Here is a 20406-nt window from a genome sequence, read left to right on the forward strand (position 1 = left end):
TTAGAGACATTGGATAATTAGTAGTAGCCGGAAGCTGGGACTTTCTACATTGGAATGTATCCTTGTAATATCAGAAAACAAGAATCCAGTGGTTCCTTTCCCTTTAAGAAAAGCACTGCGGAATGCACCACTTCCTTAATAGGGCATGTTTACTTTTCTCTGCCGAATTTTTTTTTCTTCCTGGTTCGTCGAGAGCGAACACAGCATTACTCCCCTTTTACTGTATACCACCAGCAAGGAATGAAAACTGCATACCGGGAGCCAGGATAAAAAATAACTGGAAAGCACAAAGAGATCCTGGAAAGGGTGTATAGCAAAGGAAGGAAGAGGGTTCGGTGTCGGGAGGTAGTTAATAAAAGAGGAACCAATACAGCGTAAGTATATCAGCATTTTAAATCCCAGCCTTTTAAGGAACTAGGTGGCTAGCGAGCTATAGTAGCGTCAGAGCTAACTAGCTATTTTGGGCACTCCAGCCAGGTTGCCTTGGATGTCTATGTTCAATTCGTTGAATTCGTTCGAGGAATGTGGTTTATGATTAGGGTTGCTTAAACACTTGGATTCATGTGAACTGGATCAATAATTATGGAGAAAACGACAAATGATTACACAACTTCCCTATGTTCGTAAGACCATTTTAGCTCACGATGTTCCGAACAGCACATGCACCAACTACTAACTGGTTCATTTTAACATTAATTAAAAATTATACCGTCTATGTAGTACTATGCATGCATTTGCGTGAACAATTTTACAGGAAACACTTCGCAGAGCCGTATAAGCCTGCCCGGTTCCTAGTCTCTCGTTAGTTGCAGCTTCCCCATCGCACTGTTACAGTACTATTACCATGTCACTATGCTGAAATGGGTCGCGTTTGTGACTCGAATTATTTACACACACAAAAAGCAAAACTGATATGGAAATAATTTCTTATTTATTCGTCATGAAAGTTGCACAATTCGGAACATCGTGAGCTAACTTGGTGTTCGGGACACAGTATAGTTACACCGATAGTTACAGCTATTTCAGATTCAATGCATAAGTTTCTCATTCTAAAAATAGAAAATAGCTAACTCACATATGATTTGATATAATGTCCATTGCTTACTTGGAATTTCTCTGGAGCTATTTCATTGTTGCTAATTGTACATAGAAATGCTGTTGTCTACGTTTTGTATAGGCTCTCTCGAACTGGATGAGCCCAAGTAGCGCCCAAGGGTTAGGTGGTTAGGGTAAATGACTGGGACACTAAAGGTCGGTGGTTTTAATCCTGGTGTAGCCACAATAAGATCCGCACAACCGTTGGGCCCTTGAGCAAGGCCTTAACCCTGCATTGCTCCAGGGGAGGATTGTCTCCTGCTTAGTCTAATCAACTGTTCGTCGCTCGGGATAAGAGCGTCTGCCAAAATGCCAATAATGTAATGTAATATAAAGTACACCCGTTCCTGGTGTCTCTCGTAGTTGCAGAGAAAATGCGTCACCCCCATCTGTGTATTAGAAAATTCAGTTAACTTCAGCTCATAAAAGAACCGACTTCGGGAATATTATAGAAGTGAAGACTAAAAAGCATTTTAGCTAATGAAATTACGTTTCCGACTGTGTATAATTTGTTAGGCTTGCATAAAAAAACAGCATTTTTTCGCCCGTGTAATGAAACTAGCATTTTCAATGCACATAGTCTGTTGCACATAGTTATTGAGATTGTGTAATATTAGTCTATGTCTGCAAAAATGGCAATGTCAGAGCGCAAAGCTAAGAAGATAAATTTAGAAAGATCATTTGGACATTGATGAAAATGCTTTCAATACACAAATGTCATAAGCGTTTTACAAAAAAATTGCTAATCAATAGCTTTTTCTGAAGCTGAAATGGTAAACTCAGTTTAAAATAAGTGCACGTTCACTTATTCAAACTACCAGCAAACTGAACATAGCTTTCCACTATGCGGTATCTACAAAATGATAAAATAACATTAGGTAATTTATCCATTGGATATTGAAAGCGAAAATTCCCTGCTTTCAGCAAAAAATGGACCATGTTAATCTCACAACTGCTGTTGTCCCGCGCCATATAAAATGCATTGGCAAAGTTTCCTGATACACAAAAATATATCAAATTGTAGAGACCTGTATTGGCATAAATGTAAAATCATTAGACCAGTCGCCTATGGTAAAATAGACCCAGTATGATCATATTATATCAGGCAAATATTGCACTCCCAATGTAATGTACAAAACCCTGTGTGTAAATTCTTAACAGCAGCATATTTACAGATTTCATGTCAATCAAATCTGTCAGGTAGAAGCCATAGAGAAGAGGAATAAAAATATCAAGAATTCAGAATAATTTTTACCAATGCATTTAAAAAAACGCACTCAACCAGCATGCCTGGACGTAAACTACAGGGATTTGACTAGCCTACAGACTGCTGAGGTTACGCCGCACGATGTCAATGTAAATGTACATCTTTAATTTGGCAATTAGGCTATTATCTGATTTACAATGTTGACATTTAACTATTAAGATGACCCCACCGATTACATTTGGGAACGCACTGCAAATTGCTATTTGATGTTGGCCTGTTCCCTCACAGTGTAGGGAAACCGTATGTATTGCTGGGTCATTCCAATTATGCCATCCCACACGGATAGCATCACAAGGCTCAGTGACGGTTGTGAAATCCTCAACCTGTCCGCCAATTCCCTCTGGAACATGCCGGTTGCCAGAAACCCTAGAGTGGAGAAAATCTGTAAAGGTACTGGTATTGGCCAGTTGCTGAAGGTTGGTAGCTCTAATGTTGGGCCCAATTCAGCACTTAATTCCAAGAGAATTGCTCTTGGGAATCTAAATCGGCTCATAAGCTAGTCATCATCTTAGGCCAGAAAATCATTGTGGTCCCTGAATACCCTCTCCATCCAAAGCCTGCCGTTGGCAAAGTCCTCCAACAGTGCTAAAGCAGCCATTGTGCATCGTTACACACAGTCATAAACCAGCTATTTTATAACCCTTTCACAATTAGTGGAATTGCTTACCACTTTGAATCAATCAGTGTGGACGAAATGATACCACAAGTCCATTATGAAAATATATATATTTTTTGGTTATGTGCTTTATTGTTAACAAAACAATTACTCAGGCACATTTTACACTGACAAGTGATATTATTAGCAGGCTTCCAAATTTCATATGGAATGCAAATAATTGAGTGAAATTGTCATTTGAATATATTTTCTTTATTTTACTATTTTGCCTGCAGAGTTACTATTTCCCTCTGCCTCCATATTGTGCGTACGCATGGGTCAAAGTTTCTGTAAATGTACACACAAGCCCTTTTTTGTACGTACGCAACGGTTATAAATGAGCCCCCATGACTTTCTGCCAACGTATGATAATTATTTAATTAGCTCAAACATATCTTGATCTGACAGTTGTATGAGCACCAGCTACAGTTGCACACTGTAAGTGGATTTTACTGTTCTCAAGTACAGGAGTGAACCAGCACAGTTTATAGAATTGTCAGGCAGGGGGAAGTGCAAACACTTTTAGTTTAGTAAGCAAAATGCAGCATTTTACACCTCATGAGACCCATAATATCATTTAGTTTCCAAATTTGAAAGTCCTCAAATTTGAAAGGGCATTTGTCCAGTGTTGTGACTTGGCTCCATTGTGTTTCTAAATTTACCAGCCACAGCTACAATAATCTGTATCCACTCAAAAACAGGAAATCTTTTCAGTTGAGGAAAAAAAGCTTCCACTTTCCACTTTTTGCTTGAGCTTTGTAACTTTGTCTCCGCAATATTTTGAGTAATTCTGACTCTTGGGTAACAAACCCCAAAGGGTTACTTTTCAGAATACACCAGGATTATGCCTGTAGTCAAGAGTAACCATTTTATTTTGGGTATGTAATTTTTCAAGAGATGTACTGATTCTTGTAAATGCTCTTGTAGATGGATGCACATATACACTCACTGAGCACTTTATTAGGAACACTACCTATACTGGGTATAGGTACTACCACTACCACTGAAGATCTGTTGACTGGGAAGGCCACTGAGGATAAACTGAACTCATTGTCATGTTCATGAAACCAGTTTAAGATTACTCTGTAACATGGTGCATTATCATGCTGGAAGTGGCCATTAGAAGATGGGTACATTGTGTACGTGCTGAACATGGTCAGCAACAATACTCAAATAGGCTGTGGCATTCAAGCAATGATTAATTGGTATTAATGGGACCAAAGTGTGCTAATAGAACATTTCCCACTTTGTTACACCACCGCCACCAGCCTGGACTGTTGATACAAGGCAGGTTGGGTCCATGGATTCATGCCATTGGTGACAAATTGTGACCCCCATTATCTGTATGCCTCAGCAGAAATCGAGATTCATCAGACCAGGTTTTTCCAGTCTTCAACTGTTTTGGTGAGCCTGTGTCCACTGCAGCCTTGTTTTGTTTTCTTGGTTTTCTTCGACGTGTTTTTAGAGTGTTCCCCAAAAATGTATGTAGTAGGCCAAAGATAAACCTGGCCAGGGGGGTTCAGATGTCCCCTGGCCTTTTTTTCTGACACAATTTAGAGGCTTCTGGTGCATTCTGCTATGTCAAATTAATCCCTAATAAATGGCTTTCCTCGTTAAGCTTTTTTTAAGTTTATGTTCAAATATACCAACATCACATACAATTTAATCTTGTAGTGCCATTAACTACGCAAGTTTTTTTCTTTCAGAAAGAAATAAGAAAATATGGTAATAATTTGTAAAATACTTGAATAAACAAAGTATTTTACAAAGCGTTACCTAAAAGATAAATGTTTCATTTTAATGATATTGAACAATATCTGTAATATGACTATGTACAAATTCAACTATTAGGTTTTTATAATCAGTCATCCATGTCAGACTCTGACTCTTCCCAGTTCATGTTAAGAGACACCAATGCTCTGCTAAGCTCCTCTCGGAGATTGGGAACTGATGTTGTGTCAATTTGAACTGTTTTATTAATTAGGGCATAGTGGAGGCTGACCAATTTAGAGTCTTATTTTATTTTATTAGCACTTTTAACATATTATTTTTCTATCTATTTATCCATCTCAGGCCACATCTAGGCCACCTAACCCCTCTCCCGCTGAACTAACCCCAGCCCGGTTAGCCCTGTGACTGGGGCCACTAAATTTATGCCTGGGTATATTAAAGCAGGCCAACTTTTTTTTATTTGAGTCCTCATCTTAAGCCTTTTATAATATTTTATTATATTGATCACTTGTATGGGTATTTTGTTTATAGCCTAGGGCCTAGGCCTACCCATTTTTTATTATTTTAATTCTGCAAGTTTACCAACAAGGCTTTACTTCATTATTCAGTTTTAATTAGGCCATTCGAAATAGCCTATTTACTTCATTTTTATATGGTAGTTTCAGACTCGTTTAATTCCACAGTATGGACGTTGGCAAAGCCATGAAGTGTGAGTCATGCGAAATGTTAATTGTTGTCCAAGAGGAGGACTTTGTACTGGCATTTCCATGTAACAAATGCATAGAGAACTACGAACTTAAAATGCAAGTTCTGGCGCTTGAGGAGAGCATATCCTTGCTGAAGGACAACGCCCGAATCCAGGAAGCATTTGAGACCACACTCCTGAATAGGCAGGCTGGATCCGCTGATTGGTCTACACAGCTTGGTGCCCCTGGTCTCACAGGCATGAAACCTGTGGGCAAACCTCTCCTGTCTACTACCCACCCTCCGATCACTGCCTGTTCCACCCCCTGTGTGGCAAAGGTTCCGTATCATTGGACCAAGGTCAAGTCTCGATGATCGCAGGTGCCTAACCCAACCCACCCACCCGAGACTTCACCTGTCGAGCAGATTCCAGGCTCTCAGCGATTTGCCCTCTCCTCAGTCCACTCCACCAAACGCGGTTGGACCCGTCGTGGTAATCAGCGACTCAATCGTAAGGGATGTGGCTTTTTCCCATAAACTGCATGGATTCGCTGATGTACATTGCTTTCCTGGTGCTCAAGTGCAAGACATTGGATTACAAGTGCCATCTGTTTTGGTGAAATATGACAAAGTAAGTTCCGTTATTATACATGCTGGTACAAATGACATTGCCCTCTGTCAGTCTGAAATCTCAAAGGAACATGCTAAAATGCAAAAAGCCTGCGGGACAGAAACCTTAATGTCATGTTCTCTGGCCCATTGCCTAGTTTGAGACATGGTGATGAAATATACAGTCAACTGTTATTGCTGAATAGTTGGCTGAAGGAATGGTGTCATTCAATGCAGGTTGGTTTTATTGACAATTGGGAAAATTCTTTGGGAATGCCCTGCTTTCTTTAAATGGGATGGACTGCATCGAAATCGCAGAGGTGCTCTCTAAAAATATAGAAGACAAGATCTCAGCTTAGGGTTAGTAAACCCTTTGTCAGGTTTTTAAATGTTGTGTGTTTCACGTACCTTGTGTAACCAATGTGTTTTTGCACTTCCTAATCCCTGTTATAACTAGGGCTAGATGAAGAACAAATGCATCCTTTTCCAATCGCTTGGGAAAAACTTTTCTAATCTGATTTCTATACCCAGCCATGAGTCCTGTTAAGGAAAAAATAATAAGCCCTATTAAATGTCAGATCTTTAGCGAACAAGTCATTCTTGATGCACAATTTCATAACTTCTCATCAACTTGATTTTATGTTTTTAAATGATTCATGTTAGATAAATATGCAGGTGCACAAATTCTTATTGAAACAGCACCTCCCAATGTCAATTTTATGGATGTTAGTAGAGCTGAGAGGAAAGGGGGGGGGACGCTTGGCTGACACTTTTATCCAAAGTGACTTACAGACTAAGCAGGAGACAGTCCTCCCCTGGAGCAATGCAGGGTTGAGGGCCTTGCTCAAGGGCCCAACGGCTGTGCGGATCTTATTGTGGCAACACTGGGGCTTGAACCATCAACCTTCCGGTTCCCAGTCATGCACCTTAGGCGCAATCAGGGCATGTTCAGTTCAAGAACTCGCAGGGCCAGCAGAAGTGTGCTGGGGATATACGGTCGCCTCCAAAAGTATTGGAACAATTGTTTTGTTTTTGCTATACACTGAAGCCAATTGGGTTTGAGGTCAAAAGAGCACAGGAGATCACAGATCCAAATGTCATTCTTTATTTCTTGGTATTTTTTATCTAGATTTGTTACAAAAGGTGACATGTTCTAAGTTGTTTATCAGACCACCCGATTTTCTGGTGAGCAAAAGTACTGGAACATGTGACTGACAGGTGTTTCTTGTTGCTCAGATGTGTCCTGTTAGATTGATTGGTAAAGTCATTTCACTGAGTCAACAAGCAGACATTTGCTAATGTCAGCTATGCGCAGTGGCTACCCATCATAACAAATAATTTATCTAAGTTATCTAGCTATCATAAGTAATGATCCAACCATTTGAGTGAGGGACATTTCCCAGTATGATAGCTAGCTAGTGTAACGCACTTAAGTTTTAGTTAGCTAGTTAACGGAAGCTGCAAAGTAAATCTGTGTAGCAGATATCAGTTTAACATCAACCATCCTTTAAATAATTAGTCTGATCTTTGCATTTCAATTTGTGTCACCACACAGTAAAACATAAGATACAGCAGCATAGGTTTCAGACTCCGTCATAGCGGTCTCTGCCAACTGTAAATATTTTGATTGGCTCAAATGCATTCCAATGACTCAAAATTATTTTTCAGCTATGAAGTTTCCCACTGCCCATTGCTCGCACTAGTTGCTCTGTGTATCATCAGTTGCCCTTTGTTGCAACTGTTGCCAGCAAAAGTTGCCCATGGAGCATTAATCACCTTAATCTTTGCCTGTCACTGTGGCGGACACTAAATGTGGTCACTTCACGTATAAATTACCTTTTGCTGCTACTGCTGTTGTCCTGATTTTATTTCCAGGGGTTTGCAGTTTGCCTGGGTGTGCCTGGATATCGTCCCTGGGGTGGGGGTGGGGCTGAGTGGGTCAAGAGTGCTCCATCTCTGTCCTAGATTTATTTGCAGCTCTGAGGAAAACTAGAGTGATGGCTTTACTTACGCTCCACAGAGCCCCCTCCATCAGCGTGGCACCGGTAAGTCTTGAGCCCTTTTCCTCCTCATGCACCCATGTCTGGTATTGTGGCAGAGTGGCCTGAAACAGCCTACTAACTACTGTGATCTCAAAATAATGTCTACTAAACATACAGCGTCAAGGAAAATCAGGTCCCAAAATGGGTATGGGGCGCTTTTAGGATCTCACTTCTGGGCGTGATTTGCATCATTTCTGTTACTTTAGGGATCGTTAAGCGTTAACCATTTACTACACTCGCCAAGCACTTTATTAGGAACATTTTTACTTCATTACGCCTACTTATTCATGCGATTATCTAATCAGGCAATTGTGTGACAGCAGTGCAATGCATAAAATCATACAGTAAGGTCCTGTCCATCAATCTCTCTGCCTTCTCCACCAATCACCTTCCTCAGCTGCACCTTCTCCACTAATCATTGCCTTCAGCTGCACCTTCACCACCTATCATTGTCCCCCAGCAAAGTGCTTTCTTCACCAATAACTGCCCTCAGCTTTGCCTTTGTTTTTTTGCACTGTCCAAATGCAGCATTTAGACTGAGAGAATACTATTGCTTTAACACACAATAGGAACTATAACAAATGACAGTTGTTCAGTTACTGCATGTGTGTGTATGTGAGAGAGAGACAGAGAGAAAGGGAGAGTGATTGAATAATTGAACTGTAACTAACTTTTTCCCTTTCTTTGTAATTTACTTACTGTCCCTGTAACTCTGTGTGCAGTCTGCATTGTCCCTGTAACTCTGTTTGCTGTCTGTATTGTCCGTGTAATGCTGTGTGCTGTCTGCATTGTCCCTGTAACTCTGTGTACAGGGTTGGGGTGGCCTGTAGTGTAGAGGTTAAGATAAATGCCTGGGACCCGCAAGGTCGGTGGTTCGATCCCCGGTGTAGCCACAATAAGATCCGCACAGCCGTTGGGCCCTTGAGCAAGGCCCTTAACCCTGCATTGCTCCAGGGGAGGATTGTCTCCTGCTTAGTCTAATCAACTGTACGTCGCTCTGGATAAGAGCGTCTGCCAAAAGGCCAATAATGTAATGTAATGTAGATACAGGTCAGGAGTTTCAGATAATGTTCAACCATCAGAATGGGGAAGAAATGTGATCTAAGTGACTTTGATTGTGGAATGATTGTTGGTGGCGGACAGGGTGGTTTGAGTATCTGATAAACTGCTGATCTCCTGGGATTTTCATGCACAATAGTCTCTAGAGTTTGCAAAGAATGGCAATTCAAAACTCAAAAAAAATCCAGTGAGCAGCATTTCTGCAGACAGAAACGCCTTGTTAATGAGAGACGTCAGAGGAGAATGGCCAGACTGGTGAAAGCTGACAGGAAGGTGACAGTAACGCAAAAAACCAGACATTACAACAGTGGTATGCAGAAGAGCATCACTGAACACACATCGCATCATAACTCTTAAGTGGATAGGCTACAGCAGTAGAAGTAAAAATGACTGTCATTCACCTATTCACACATTGGTCTCATCAGTCCATAAAACTTTGTTCCAGAACTTTTGTGGCTCATCTCTGTATGTCTTTGCAAATTGTAATCTCTTCTTCTGATTCATAATACTGATGAGTGGCTTGGATGTTGTAGTGTAGCCTCTATATTGCTGCTCTTCTTCTGGCTGATGTTTTGTGGTTTTTCTTCGCAGCGCTCACAATGTTTCTGTCATCAACTGCTGTTGTTTTCCTTGGTCGACCTTGTTTTCCTTGGTCTTCCTTTTTCAGGACATTCCAAGTTGTTGTACAAGTTATCCCCAATGTTTATGCAATTGTTCTGATCGATTTCTCTTTGTGTCTAAGCTTTAAAATGGCTTGCTTTTCTTTCAAAGACAGCTCTCTGCTCTTCATGTTGGTTCATCTTTTCTAATGCAAATGCAGTCTTCACAGGCAAAACCCAAGGCCGAAACCAAGAGTAGACATTCAGACCTATTTATTGTTTAACCAATCAATCGAACAGGAAACGTGGGCAACATGGATCACATTTTCTGAGTTAACTGCCACTGTTCGACTACTCTGTTAACACAAATAAAATACCTAGCTGGTCAGCAGCTAGGTCCTGTTTCCAGAATAAAGCAAGAAATTCATGCAACAGTGTGATCAGCATCTCAGTTAAAATGACATGGCGGTTTTTTCATTTGAACACCGCAATTGCTATACAATGCTTCTCTTCATTAATAGCTGGCAGTTTTTCCTGTCAGTTTTTACGTAAGGTTGTAATAGCCTATAGGTTCCTACTGCAATATTCAGAAATCTAGCTATATTTTAACAAAGTAAAATATAGCAAGACAAACAAGGCAGAGGGTTGCAGCCTGTCGCAAATTGTTTGTATTACTAAACTCATTTGTCTTGAATCACATCTGCCATCCACCGACTTGGAAAATATATGGGTTATTGCGTGAGACTGATAAAAATGCCTACCCCTATTTTCAGTTCCTATTTGCATTTTATTTCCCCCTCAAACGGCTTATTCAAGACAATAAATGACAACTTGAAATGACCACTACATTTTGAAAGGGATATACAGGTGCATCTGAAAAAATCAGAATATCGTGGAAATTTTTTATTTTTTTTTTTCATTCAAAAAGTGAAACTTCTAGATCCATTATGCATAAAGTGAAATATTTCAAGCCTTTTTTTTTTTTTTTTTAATCTTGATGATCCAAATAATTTATGCACTCAATACTTCTTGTAGTTGTTACAGTTGTCCAAAAGACACTCATTGACACCCCCCACAAGGAGGGTAAGCCACAGAAGGTCATTGCTGAAAGGGCTGGCTGTTCGCAGAGTGCTGTTTCAAAGCATATTGATGGAAAGTTGACTGGAAGGGAAAAGTTGGTAGTATGGTAGGAAAAGGTGCACAAGCAACAGGGATGACCGCAGCCTTGAGAGGATTGTCAAGCAAAACCGATTCAAGAACTTGGGGGAGCTTCACAAGGAGTGGACTGAGGCTGGGGTCAGTGCATCAAGAGTCACCATGCACAGACGTGTCCAGGAAATGGGCTACAAGTGTCGCATTCCTAATGTCAAGCCACTCCTGAACCAGAGACAACATCAGAAGTGTCTTACCTGGGCTAAGGAGAAAAAGAACTGGACGATTGCTCAGTGGTCCAATGTCCTCTTTTCAGATAAAAGTACATTTCATTTGGAAATCAAGGTCCCAGACTCTGAAGGAAGAGTGGAGAGGCACAGAATCCAAGTTAACTGAAGTCCAGTATGAAGTTTCCGCAGTCAGTGATAATTTGGGGTGCAATGTCATCTGCTGTTGTTGGTCCACTGTGTTTTATCAAGTCCAGAGTCAATGCAGCCATCTACCAGGAGATTTTAGAGCACTTCATGCTTCCGTCTGCTGACAAGCTTTATGGAGATGTTGATTTCCTTTTCCAGCAGGACTTGGAACCTGCCCACAGTGCCAAAAGTACTAGTAACTGATTTGCTGACCATGATATTACTGTGCTTGATTGGCCAGCCAACTCGTCGGACCTGAACCCCAAAGAGAATCTATGGGAATCAAGAGGAAGATGAGACACCAGACCCAACAATACAGATGAGCTGAAGGCCGCAATCAAAGCAACCTGGGCTCCCATAACACCTCAGCAGTGCCACAGGCTGATTGCCTCCATGCCACGCTGCATTGATGCAGTAATTCATGCAAAAACAGGCCCGACCAAGTATTGAGTGCATAAATTCACATACTTTTCAGAAGGTCGACATTTCTGTATTAGAAATCCTTTTTTTGATTGGTCTTATGTAATATTCTAATAATTTGAGACACTGGATTTTTGGAATCATCAAGATTAAAACCAAAAAAAGGCTTGAAATTTCACTTTATGTGAAATGAATCTAGAATATATGAAAGTTTCACTTTTTGAATGAAATTACGGAAAAACTGAACTTTTCCCACGATATTCAAAATTTGAATATGCCCTGTATGCACCTGTATCTAAAACCTGTGGAAAAACCTGTGGAAGAACTGCTTTTCTATATTTAGTAGTAGATTGACAGTAGAATGACGTGGTATATTTGCACATAGTAAACACTCTTACTATGAAGCATTGCTGTGTTAAAAAAAAGAAGTCGATTGAAGCAAAAGTGTAAAAAATTAAAAGTAGAAATGAAAAGCAATTATTTGTAGCTGTAACTCTTGCTCTACAGCCCCTATAGATAGCCCTGGACAGAGATACAGGAGGTTGGGACTGTCTTAAAGCTGCAAGACCAACTGCTTTCCACAAGAGCAGGTCACAAAGAAAAGGGGGTTGCAGTGTAGTATAATGGTTAGGGACTAGGAGCTGGATAAAGTGTGCCTGATAAATGCCTGTAAAAGTGCATGTTGAGTACACAATCCAACAGCAGCAGAGCAGAATGGGATTTTGAGGGCTACAGACTGGAATGGATCTGGTATGTCATTATTCTGTGCAGTCCATATTTGGACAGTGGTAAAATGTATACAGCACCAAAAGAGTGTATATTCTTTTGGCGCTGTGCTCTAGCAGATTGGATTTGAAATTAAACAATGAATATGTGGTTAAAGTGCAGACTGTCACTGTTAATTTGAGGGTTGTGCATCCATATTGGATGATCCATGTAGGAATTGCATCCCTTGCCCAACTGTCCAATTACATTTGTTCCCCTAAAATGGGGGGGACTATGTACAACAAGGGGTGTTATTCCTAAATGGATCACCCAATGTGAATGTAATTACCCTCAAATTAACGGTGAGTCTACACTTTAACTTCCTATCATTTTGTTTCATTTAAAATCCAATGTGCTAGAGAACAGGGCCAAAGGAACATAAATTGTTCCACTGTCCAAATACTTACAGACATCCTTACTGTATTCTGTAAAAGAGCCAGCCAATGGCAGCGGGTCCCCATCCCTCTCAACTGCTTGCCTTTTATCACCTTTATTCCAAAACACACTGCAGATCACTGGCTGTTCAACACACTAGTACACTACAGCTGCTTTAAAAGTGCACTCACTGTGGCTATATATCAAATGTTTTTGGTGTAGTATTAATATTTCTAATAAATTGCAATGGTCATAATATTGCCAAGTGCTTGGAAATTATAATTTTTCTAAAACATAAACCATGTGCTGTCTATAAAATATAGCAATATGAACAAAAGCTAACTAATTTGGACCCCCCCCCCCCCCCTTCCCATTTATGTTTTGCTATGCCCTCTGGGACTTCATTCTGGGGGTACAACATGGTGAGTTAGGGGTAGTGGGTTTCCTCAATGTCTTCCTCTTCCTCTCTTTCAGTTTGGGTATTGTAACTTATTTATTTCTGGTTTCATATAGGCTATTAGATCATTTAATGTGATTTTTATGGTTACCATGTATTTTTCCTGATTTCTTGTAGGATGAAAGTATTCAGAGGAGAGGGAGACTGCAGAAAAGGTAAGGCATTGTGATGTCAACGAAGTGAGGCAATTGTAGTTGAAATAGGAAAAGCTTTAATTTGAGGGTGTTTATATCAATATTGTGTGTCTGATATACTGTGTCGGAATTACAGCCATTTTATACATAGCCCCCCAGTTTTAGGGGACCAACAGTAAGTGGACAAAGTTTTTGCAATCAATGACTGCAGTCTATCACCAGATGTCTTCCCTGGTGATGCTCTGCAAGTACTTCAGTCCTCTTTAGCTCCTGCTTGTTTCAGGGGCTACTTGCCTTCAGTCTGGTTTTCAGCAAGTGAAATGCATGCTCAATTGGATTGAGGTCAGGTGATTGCCTTGGCCAGTCAAGAACATTCCACTTTTTCTCCCTAATGAAGTCCTTGTTCTCATTCCTTGGTTGCCTGCTGCATGATAAAGCATCGTCCACTCGTCCGCTTAGTTTTGATGCATTTGCTTGGATCTGAGCTGACAAGATGTTTCTGCATACTTTGGCTAGATTCCTGACTTCTTTTCAGTTTGGAAGAGTGTCCCCCCCTAAAGTCCCTTCTCCAACAAAATAATACAGGCCCCTCCAACAGTATTGGAAGAGCAAGGTCAATTCCTTTGTTTTTGCTATACATAACATAACTGGTGAGAACAGGCCAGTGAGCCCAGCAATGCTGCCACTTGCTGTGTTAAAAAAATACTCCCTAATATCTGTATGGAATTTCCATTTGTGCCCTCTCATTCTGCTAAACGAACTCAACCTGAAGAATCCCCTATAATAAAATTTGTTAATCCCTTTAATGAATTTAAAAGCCTGAATCAAATCCCCCCTAAGCCTCCTTTTACTAAACTTAATGAGATTAAGCATCCTAAATCCATCCGCATAACTCTTATCTTTCATACATGGAATCAATCTGGTTGGCCTTCTCTGAACCTTTTCCAGTGCGGTCCCCAGAACTGCACACAGTACTTCAAGTGTGGTCTAAAAAGAGTATTGTATAAGGTGAATAGAACTTTGTTGGACTTATATTCAATACTCCTCGTTATATATCCAAGCATCCTATTGGCCTTTTTTACTGCTACCACACATTGACCAGGACCCGAAAGGCTTTGGTCAACTATGAACTCCAAGTCTTTTTCAACTTGAGCACTATCCAATTTTGTACCCTCCATAAAGTAATCGTGCCATATATTTTTTATTTCCCACGTGTAGAACTTTACATTTAGTTGTATTGAATTTCATTTGCCAGGTTTCTGCCCAGTTCTGGATTTTGTTTAAGTCTTCCTGGATTACTTTAGTAGAGTCTATACTGTAAGCTAAATTACTTTCAATGCCCATGTCTAGGTCATTTATGTAAATGACGAAGCGCGGTGGCCCCAGCACCGATCCCTGTGGGACTCTACTTCCCACTATACCCTGCTCGGATAAGGCCCCTCCTACTACTATTCTTTCTGTCCTTTCCCGTAGCCAATTCCGAACCCACTTCGAAATGGCTCCTCCATTTCCGAGCGTCTTCATTTTGATAATGAATTAGTCATGTGGTACCTTATTGAATGCTTTTTGTAAATCTAGTGTGGTGACCCGCTGGGTGAGAGAGAGAGAGGGAGAGAGTGCAACACTGGTCAAGTAATTCAGCACCGACCAGTCAGAGTGGTGATTGACAGAATTTCTTTATTTTCTGACAATTATTTTCTGTAGGCGCCTTCAGAGCACGCATGACAAAAACTTCAAGAGCAAAAATAATTCTCCTTTTTCTTTTGAGTTGAACAAAAAATTCGGCTTTTTATTAACTGCCTCCTCTCCCTTCCCGGGGCTGGGGAAAAATAAAAATAAATAAAAAGAACCGGAATTCGGATCACAACGTTCGCCCGTCTTTGTCGGGGGCGGGGCACTGCACTGAGTGGTGCCATGCACTTTCCACTTAATTATGGTCTTAACAGTGCTCCAAGGTGTAGGGGTCCTCGCACGGGACTCCAAATTATGTAGGGTCCTCGCACGGGCCGCCAAATAACGCAGGGATTTAACTCTCTATGAAACCGGGGCGCCAGTAAAACGTTGTGTAGCAGTATAACTGCGAAAAGTAATCAGTCTTTTTAAATTACTATTATCAGAAATATCTAACCACAAATTTAGTATTTTAATTAATAATTAAAATAACCAATATTAATGATTAAACATACCGATAACCTGAAGGTTGGAAGTTCTTCGAAAGACTGCTTTAACTCGGCTCTCATGTCTATGTGATTCCAAAACGGACACCGGGGTTTAATAAAATATATTTATTAAACAAACGTAAAACACAGAACAGATAAACTAACGGGAAGTTAGTAAGGAAATTTAAAGCGCGTGTCGCTTGAACAAAGGAAAGGTAAAAGTGGGAGTAGCTAGCTTGGGTAAGCTAGAGTTCTGGGTGTGTTAGTTATTGTTAGCTGTGAGCAGACTACTTGCGTAGTTTACTCTATATATGCGCAAAAGACGGCGAATCAATTCACGTACATATATAGCTAACAAAATACATTCCAATGATAAGACGGCAAATATGGAAACACAGATTCACAAAAACAGTTAAGACTAAACTAAACACTGGCTATGCCTGAATGTTTGTTCTCTTACTGAGTCCATACGCATTGGATCCAAAAGACGTGCTGTCCTTGTAGGAGCCGCGATGGTGCTGTGAATGTGTGTCCTGGAGAGATGCGCAGGCTGGGGCGTCTTAGCCGCGCGTTGTCGTCTGGTCCGCTCGGTTGCTGGAAGGATGTTCGTTGGTCCCTTTTCCGGGTGGAAAAGTTTGTTGCTGTTGTTCTTTGGTGAGCTTTGCAGGGGTAAACTGATGTAGCGTTCCGCGTACACCAGTTTCCACTCGCTATAGGCCACAAAGTTACCGCGAGGTAACTGGGTGTGTCTGTAGGCCTGGTAGTGCGCTGTGCAGCATTCAGCCTCTGTCTGAGTCTCAGAGCAGATGAGCTGAAGCGAATGGCCAAAAAGGGTGCGTCGAAGAGAAGAAGCAGAAGAAGCAGAAGAGACAGAAGAAAGATCCCAAGAACGTGTCTTGCTCTTATACGGGACCGTTTATTGCTCCCACCATTACGGGATTGGCTGAACCAAGTTAGACGTCATTCGTGGTGGACGTCACAGAATTTTCCTGTGGGAATATGGAAGTTGTAGTCCCTACAAAGGTATCTTCAAAGCCTTAGAAATCTTCTTATATCCCTCACCTGATGTGTACCTTTCCACAACTTTGTCATGGACTTCTTTTGCGAGATCTTTGGAGCCCATGCTTCTGCCTTTCAGTGAGACTGCTCTTGCATACTAAGGGACCATGGTAAACAGCTGTTTTTATTCATGTCATCAAGTTAATTGCTGTGATTTCACACAGGTGTGGGGCAATTAGCTATTGTTTGGTCTTGAAGGCAATTTGCCATTTCCTGAGATAGTTTATGGGATGATTCAGTAAAGGGGGTGGATACTTATCAAAAAAATGTATTGCAATTGTTCATTTTTAATTCATGTTAAAACATTTTTTTAATTGGTTTGTCACTTTGAAAAGGTTAAGTACTGTATGTAGATTTGTAGAAAAAACACATAGATTAATTGCACTTTAATTACAGGCTATATGTCAAGTAAATCTGAAAAAATGTTCAGGGGGTGTATTCATTTTCTAACCACTGTACCTTGAAGAATTGATGCTGTTTTGAAGGCAAAGGGTGGTCACATTAAATATTGATTTGATTTAGAATTTTCTTCTGTTTATTCACTTCTTCTGTTCATGCATTTTATTAATTTATGAAAAAATAAACTATTAACATTTCTATTTTTGAAAGCATTCATATTTTACAGAATTTTTTCACACCTGCCTTAATCTTTTGCACAGTACTGTACATGAGAAGACAGATCGAAATTTCAGCTTTTATTTCCTGGTTTTTTAATTTTGATTTGTTAAACAAATTAGAATATATCACCTTTTGTATCTGATCACCCAATTTCTTTGGTGAGCAAAATTATTGGAACATGTCACTGAGAGGTGTTTTTTTTTACCAATGTCCTGTTAGATTGATTGGTTAAACAATAATTAGTTCTGAATGTCTACTCTTCGTTTTTGCCTTGGGTTTTGCCTGTGAAGACTGAATTTGTGTTAGAAAAGATGAACCAACTTGAAGACCAGACAGCTGTCTCTGGGAAATTGATCAGAGCCATTTCACTGCATTGGGGATTGCAGCTTTGGGGATAGCTTGTACAACAACTTGTCCTGAAAAAGAAAGAAACCCCTGTGTACTGAGCATCAGACATTGAGCAGGTCGACCAAGGAAAACAACAGCAGTTGATGACAAAAACATTGTGAGAGCTGTGACGGAAAACCCCAAAACATCAGTGAATGACATCAAAAACTATTTCCACATGGCAGGGGTGGAGGTAGATATCTCAACCAATTGTTTGAAGAAGATTTAGAGAGCAACAATATAGAGGCTATACTACAAGACGCAAACCACTAGTAGTAGTAAGAATCGGATGGCGAGATTACAATTTGCAAAGAAGTGCCACAATGAGCCACAAAATCTGGAACAAAGTTTTATAGACTGACAAGTCCAAGGACTTGATTAGGGAGAAAAGGTGAAACTTTTGAGACTGGCCAAGTCCAGACTTTGAGCATGCATTTCACCTCCTGAAACAAAAACCCCTGAAACAAACAACGAACAACAAATGAAAGACGCTGCAATAAAAGCCTGGAAAGGGGTGTCTCGGTAGCGCAGCCTGCAGAGCACTGACCGCATGCTCATTGTGAGCCGCGACGTGAACGGTTCGAATCCGACCGTCTGACAATTTGTCGCATGTCTTTCCCTCTCTCTCGCCCCCATTCTTCCTGTCTCTATATACTGTCCAATAAAGCTGAAAAAGGCCTAAAAATATCTTTAAAAAAATTAAAAGCCTGGAAAAGCATCACAAAAAAAGAATGCAACAGTTTGGTGATGGGTCGCAGTTATTGCAAGCAAGGGATATGCTACCAAATATTAAGTGTAATTTACTTTAATTTACTTTAATATTCTCTGTTCCAATACCTACCTCTTTTATGCATGAACTAACGATGAACCTTAACACACCTGTCCAAGAAACATTTGCATAGGGAAATTTCAGACTACTTTTGGTCCCCTGAAATTGTATGTATAAAATGTATAAAAACGCTGCAATTCCTACACTTTTCACCCAATATGGATGTAGAAAAAAGCTCAAAGTCTACTGTAGCTTCCCAGTCATTGTTTCATTTCAAAATCAATGTGCTGAAGTACAGAGCCAAAGCAACAAAAAATGTGTCACTGTCCAAATACTTACAGACTGCACTGCAAGTGGTATTTGGGCCAAAACTGTTTTCTGGTTTGTTTTTATGATTATTCTGTGCTGAATGTGGGCTACTGTGTTTCTTAGTCAATAAAGGTGTTATTAGCGTGCAGGTCTCTGGCTCTCCTGTTGTACTATGTAAACTGTAGAGTTTTAAGTTTTTTTTGCAGTGATCCCCATCATCATGGTTAAGGCTGTCTGATTAATTGTAAAGCATTCATTGTGTTGTGTTTCCTGACTGTGTTTACAGGGAGAGTTTTGCCTTGGTGAAAGGTGTGGTGCTCTTGCTGGAAGAGGGGGAACAGACAGGCGATGAGACCGCGCCCACTCTGTGCAAGCCCCCCTCATCGAGGGAAGGACAGTCCGACTATCAGGGCAGACACCTCCACGCCATGGTGTCCCTGCTTCGGCCAGAGGACACCCTCAAAATGGTGAGAGCCCCAACTTCTGGAAGTTTCGCTCCTTTTAGCGTTCAGTGTTTCAGTGATGAATGATGTTTACATCATAACGGAAATTATTTTCTGCTTGCTGGCAGGTCACCTATTCTTCTGTAATACTACCTTTCCTTTTATTCTGCTTTGTGATCAATGTTGTTTTATCCCCCAATACTCTCTCTCTTGCCATCCCTCCATCTCCCTCAGAAAATTCTAAATGACAACGCTTTATTGACAGGAAATATATTCTCTCTCTCTGTCTCTCAGGCTGTGCGTTTGGAGTCAGCAAGCCCGATTAGGGTCAGGTACCTGCTGGTCATTTTGACTCTGTGCAATAAATATGAGAGCATCTTGCTGGGTGTGGACTTCCCCAGCAAAGACAGGTGTGTGTGTGCAGCCTTGTGCGCTTCCTTTATGCTCAAACTACCAAAATGCATGGTAATGCTGAAGTTCAGAGTCACTCAGGGTAATACATAGTATTACCCTGAGTAATACAGAGTATTGCAGAGTATTGATCTCTGCATTTTGCAGATAGGGAGAATTTCAGCCAGTCTGGCCAGAGTGATGGTTGTAGTAAGGTGAATTTGGCTTGGTAGTTCTTCACAGTAGTTTAAAAAAAACAAAACAATTAATACTGTTTCAGGGCTCTACCTTACTGACCATCTGTTTCTCCCTCTTTCCACTTCTTAATCTCCCTCCCCCTATTTTTTCCCTCTTTCCACCCCTCCATCTCTCCTGCTCAGTGATCAGTGCACCATTGGCCTGGTGGTTCCCATTTGGAGTGACACCCAAGTATACCTGGATGGCGATGGGTAAGAGAGAGAAAGAAGGGGAAGAATGAGAGATGGAGGAATGAGGTGAGAGGGAGGAGAGAGGATGGTGATGGTGAGAGTGTGGGAATGAAAGGGATGAGCTCAGAGAGGAGGCGGCTGGGAGCTGTTGGATCTGTGTAAGTCCTGTGTATCTAGCACATGCCTATGCCTGAGAGTAAACTAGCCTTGGGGAATTGGAGTGGTCAGTGGAGGGAGATTCCCAAAAGGAACATTAAGTGCATTCCTGTTCTTTTATATATACACTCAGTGAGCATTTTATTAGGTATTTATTAGACTTATGTTTTAGACTTATTGGACATCTGCTGCTGTAGCCTATCCACTTAAGAGGTTTCATGCATTGTG

At 40.8% G+C, this 20406-nt stretch overlaps 1 protein-coding gene across 2 annotated transcripts in view; it reads left to right on the forward strand.

The window, feature by feature from the left end:
• Nucleotides 1–185: 185 nt before the first annotated feature.
• The window catches only part of si:ch211-203d1.3 (protein phosphatase Slingshot homolog 3), a 47947-nt gene continuing 27726 nt past the window's right edge, over nt 186–20406 (forward strand). The window contains exons 1-6 of one of the 2 annotated variants that reach the window (XM_061251062.1): nt 186–374; nt 7917–8086; nt 13444–13481; nt 19048–19228; nt 19499–19614; nt 19975–20043. In XM_061251062.1, coding sequence (XP_061107046.1) covers nt 8039–8086; nt 13444–13481; nt 19048–19228; nt 19499–19614; nt 19975–20043 — 452 coding nt within the window. In that variant the 5' untranslated portion in view covers nt 186–374; nt 7917–8038. Of the gene's footprint in view, nt 375–4694; nt 6064–7916; nt 8087–13443; nt 13482–19047; nt 19229–19498; nt 19615–19974; nt 20044–20406 lie in introns of those variants that run through there. The other variant, XM_061251063.1, reaches the window with a different exon arrangement.

Source organism: Conger conger, chromosome 8 (assembly GCF_963514075.1).
Source record: "Conger conger chromosome 8, fConCon1.1, whole genome shotgun sequence".
NCBI lineage: Eukaryota > Metazoa > Chordata > Actinopteri > Anguilliformes > Congridae > Conger > Conger conger.